This window comes from Octodon degus, unplaced genomic scaffold (genome assembly GCF_000260255.1).
Source record: "Octodon degus isolate 3935 unplaced genomic scaffold, OctDeg1.0 scaffold00027, whole genome shotgun sequence".
Classification (NCBI taxonomy): domain Eukaryota; kingdom Metazoa; phylum Chordata; class Mammalia; order Rodentia; family Octodontidae; genus Octodon; species Octodon degus.
The window spans coordinates 12,737,931-12,743,045 of NW_004524603.1; the positions used below are offsets into that span (position 1 = coordinate 12,737,931).

General features: G+C 44.2%; 1 protein-coding gene across 1 annotated transcript in view; it reads right to left on the bottom strand.

Annotated features, from left to right (window-relative positions):
• Positions 1-3,507: 3,507 nt before the first annotated feature.
• Positions 3,508-5,115, bottom strand: part of LOC101576444 (prolactin-inducible protein homolog) — an 11,227-nt gene continuing 9,619 nt past the window's right edge. Inside the window, exons 3-4 of the mRNA XM_004629110.1 lie at positions 3,900-4,014; positions 3,508-3,632 (exon numbers count right to left, since the gene is read on the bottom strand). Coding sequence (XP_004629167.1) covers positions 3,508-3,632; positions 3,900-4,014 — 240 coding nt within the window. The remainder of the gene's footprint in view (positions 3,633-3,899; positions 4,015-5,115) is intronic.

Here is a 5,115-nt window from a genome sequence, read left to right on the forward strand (position 1 = left end):
TTATCAAGCTTTTATCTGCTCTTTGCACTCCAGCTTTCCAGACGCCATATGGTGTTGCTCACTGGAGAAAGGCAAAGTACAAACATAAAGAATAATAAAGGATGGAAAGAAGGCTACACGGCGCGGATCTATGCCCAATGGGAAGTGGGACAGGGAGGGCAAGGGGAACTGAATAGGATGAAGGTGTGCTCTGGGTCAGCACCCAAGGACCTTGATGAAGGTAGACACTGTATGCCATTAACATGAGTTAGGAGTAATATCAACAGGAATGAAAATGGAGGAAAAAGGCATTGAAGGAGGAGGGAGGGGCAGAGGGTGGGAGAGAAGAAGGGAGGGAGGAAGGAAGAAGGGATGAGGAAGGTGATTAAAAAAACCAAGCTCTAGTGTAAGCCCTCCCCAAGATGACCTCAAACTGCATGTAGTGTAAGCACGTAGTGATAACAAAAAGGAAAAGAGAAACCATAAAGTATCTAAGTTTCTATGTCTTACTTCATTTAATGACATTAATTTTGTAGATACTTTTAATGTAGGAAAAGCAGATAAAATATACTGCTACATCAACATTCATAAATTCCATGGTTCCCTAGTTCTGTTTGGCTTCCTGCACTGCTTTCATACAGGTATATGCAAAACTAGCAGATTATGGATTTGTTAAAATGATATTGAATTACTAGTCTGACAACACTTCGGCAATAAGAATGCCACTGTGCATTTGCCATAGCCTGACCATGACTTTAGCAGAAATCTCAATTAAGACGCTGCACACTGAATTCACAGAAATGTCATTCTTGCAATTCCTAAACATATGGGCTCTGCATTAGATAGTACACTGACCAATATTTTCATTACATAATTTTTCATGTGAATTGTTAAATGTATATTTAAAAATCAAATATCCATATTTTATTTTCCTTTATTTTGTAAGTGTTTACATATTTTGAGATAGGCATGTTATAATTTTATATATGTAAAATATGTAATAAAATAAGCAAACTATGAGATGTGTATGAATTTGTGGTTATCATATCTTTTGGCTGAATTCAATTTTGTCCACCAGAAGCTTATCTCTTTAAGTAAGCTTGGGCTGGCTCAAAGAGAACCTCATGCGTGCTGAGGAGACAACTGAGCACACTCAGAATGGAGAGAAGGAAGATGCAGTGAGAGGGGAATATTTGAGCTTGAGAAGTGGGAATGTGAGCCTGGCCCAGGGCCCCTCCCCCTGGGGCTTTCAGAGCAGGATGACAACATGACTGACAGGGTGCTGAGTCATGGCAGCAGGGCGGGCTGCACACTGCTGTCATTCACTCTGTTATAATTGTGCACATGCAAGGCAGTCCCCATGTGTGAGCCTTTCATGAGCTCATGTGAAGAAAGGCATTTGGAGATCAGGGGTGGTGCAGCACCCACATGTCCTGACTTAGATATCTGAATATATCCTGGGGCATTTGATATTATTATTATTATTATTATTATTATTATTTCTACCTACATATAATGAAATATGGGAATAAAGCTTGGCCCTGGGATATTGCTCAGGTTCAGGTGAGCGGAGGTGAGTGGTCCCATAGCTCCTAGTTGTACTCTCTCTCTCTATACAATGGGTTGTAGGGTAAAAGAGCAATTACTAAGTATTAAAGTATGTATTTCAGATGTCATCAAACACAGGACCATCAATGAAAGATTGAATAGTTCAACAGAGGGAAAGAGAAAGGTATACGAGTTAAAGAATTTTATGGGGGCTGAGGCCTCCTGTGATGGGTGTGGCACAGGAAAGTAACCTAGACACAAACCTGTGTCAGGAGATGTGCAAGAGTGAGAAGTTTGATGTAAGCCACATTCATGGTGCTTGGTGGACTTTCCAGCACTCCCCAGCCCAGAAGAGGACTTGCGTCTCCCAGAGAAAGAGCCAGAGGAGCAAGAAGCTGTGGCTGGTGCCACGCTAGATGTTGTTTTTATTACTTTTTTATGTTTGCTTGCTTTGCAGATTCCTTGCTCTGAGGTCTAATATTTTCTCTTGCAAAGGAAGGAACACATAGGTAAGTGGTCCTCTGTCCTAATTGTCCTCCATAAGCCTCTTGAGATTTGACTTGCACTGGGCACAGAGCAGCCCAATGCTCTGTCCCAATATTTTGCAGGAAGGGAGAAAGGGACCTGTGTGACTGCCATGCTATGGTGAGCATAATGCCTGGAAGGGCCCTCAGCAGTCTCAGGCACAGTGGAAGGAGCTGCTTAGCTATAGCAAAACATCTTTCCCTGTATTGCTCAGGCACATGAAAAGAACTAGAAATCTGCCTCTTTCAGTCTTAAACAGCAGTGTACAAATACATATGCACGTACACCTGTAGTTGTGTGAGAAAATCCAGAAGGTCTTCCAGTTCCTCTCTGACTCTAGACTCCCAGAGAGGAGATCCAGATAGGCCTGGCTGGGAGAAGACTCTGCCCTTGATTCTGCACAATGGCCTATGGCTCAGCTGCTTCTCATTTCATCTCCACTTTATTCCTTTATCCCTTACGCTTGTATTTACAAGGCAAGGTATGGAAATCCCAGATTTATTGGCCTCCATGGAAACTATTGAAACAGGACTGACTTTATCTTTGGGTTGGCATTTTTTAGAAACATTGCCATATAAGGGCTTTTCAAGTACTACACAAATCCTCCCTGTTATGGTTTGTGAGTAGTTTTTCCCCCAAAGCCTCATGCAATCATGAGGCAGGCTTCTAGACTTTGTGATTAAGTCATGAACCAGTGCTGGGATTATGGGTGTGAGTGCTGCTGGGATTATGGGTGTGAGTGCTGCTGGGATTATGGGTGTGAGTGCTGCTGGGATTATGGGTGTGAGGGCTACACCCTGCCTGGGCAGACAGCCTGATTTCAACATAAGGGAGTGTTGACTTGCTCAGCTGCTGTCCTCCTTACTCACTCCTTCCTTTTGCTCTTGCTCTTTTCTGTGTCAGCCTCCATAAACTGCTATGCTGTGCCTTGTGCCACTCAGCCCTGAAGCCAGCTAGTATGAACTGGACCCTCCACTAACTGTGAGCGGAATAAACCTTTCCTTTCTTCTTAGGTCTTGGGTATTTTGTCCGAGCAAAGAGAGAAAATTGCCTCAGACACTCCCCATTCAGACCCATGATCACATAATAACCCAGGAGTACCTGACTGGAGTACAGAAGCTTCTTAGGTTTCAGTGGACATTTGCCACCACAGAGTTAGCCTGTTCGATTTCTCTGGTCTTATCACTTTCCTTTAGAGACCTCTGCAAGTGCCGAGCCTGAAGTAAATTGTCTCGGGGCATTAGAAAGTGAGTGCCAAAAGTAACTGTTCTTGGAGAGAGATCCATCATGATAGAAATTTGGTGTACCAGGACAGATTTTAGGACATGTTTAAGAGAGAAGTATGACAGAACACAGGAAGCTCATAAGTGGTTTATTTTAAATCTGGCCAGATTCTCCAGCCATGCTGCCGAACAGGAGATGACATGGGCGTTGTGAGACACACAAGGGCTTCCATTAATTTATGGCCAGGGTATTTATAGAATAAAACCGATTTGCTGCAATGGGTACCACTGCTAGATCATCAGGGCAGATATTCAGCTCCCGAACAATGTCAACCACAGCTGCAATTCGTACAGTGCCTGAAAGAAAGGAGTGGAAGGATCTCTCATGCCCCCTGTTGTTTCCTAGCATTGTGTGCCTGCCCAGGGGGCCTCAGTGCTCCCAAATCACTTGAAAGTCAATCACCTTAGCTTTTCTGCAGTGCCTCTTCTTTGCTACCTGGACATTACTGTCTCTGCTCCCATGCTGCGCTTCCACACCTAACTCAACCGTTTCCTACCGCACTTCGGTTTCCACATTTCCCTCCTTCACTGAGGACCCTTTCTTTAGATCATCTCTGTACTCACTGTCACTCTTAAAGTCCCAGTAGAAGTTTCTTGGGTAATCATTACAGAGGCAGGCAGTGTATTTATAGTTGAAGGCGCCATCGATTTTCCTGCTGCTTTGGAGGTGAGTTTTAATCTGGTTAGGAGAGAGGAACCAGTGTTAGTCTGGTGAACATGAAAGAGAAGAAAGACAAGAGAAGACGCAGAAGGTGGCTCAGAGTTACCAAGGAGCCCACTTTAGTGAAGTCAAAGTGTCTCCTGCATACCAGCGCATCCCTGAGAACTGTGGCTGTGAGAGTCAGGAGCAGACAGGAGGCAGGTGAAGTCACTAGGCTCACTCCTGGTTGGCAGTCCATCCAGGAGTGTCCTGGCCTTCACTATCAGTGTGGATTTGCTGCATGATATTTTACTTTGTGAATGGCTGAGATGGCTTCCTGGCTACCTGCGTGCAGACACAAATGCCAGGCCTGACTGGAGGTTGACCAGGCCTGCTGTGCTCTCTGGTAACTGCACAAACCTCAATGACTAAAGCTTCTCTTTCTGCTACCTGATTTCAGTGTGAGATGGAAACAGTTACTTCACAAGCCTGACTGTTAGGTAAGGAAAGGAAATCTAAAGGGCAAGTTTCTTCCCTTTGTTTTTCTTTTTCAACTTGGGTCCTGTAACTTCATATCTCGGATTATTCTATATGTCAGTTTCAATGTCTATTTTAGTGCTCACTGAAGGGTTTTACTCTGGCATCTGCCAACCTAGAGGGACCTGTGAATAAATACAGTAGCTGTGTAAACCCGGATGGAAAGAAATCCCCATCTAGCATCAGCACAATGTGTCATGTTAAAATAAGGAAGAATGGCGTATTTGCATAAGGCCTGGCCAAATAGCTCAGTGGATTAAAGCACATGCAAGTAGGCCCAAGGGCTGTGGGTTCAGTCCCTAGGCCTGCTGTGCCAGCCCCACCCCGGGGCACCCTGAGATAGCAATTGAGATTGGGCGTTGTGGTGTGTGCCCATAATCCCAGCCCTTGGGAAGCTCTAAACAGGTGGATCACTATGAGTCCAGTGTAGTAGTGAGAACCTGAACACCCTGTAGACCCTTCCCTAAAATAAAAAAAATAAAAAAAAAAAAAAAGGAAGAAAAGGATGGTTCATAATGCTTGTCAGATTAATACATCTTAAAAATTTCACTGGAACTCATCATTTCCTGAACACGTGGGAATCATCAGTGGGCCTGGTGTGCT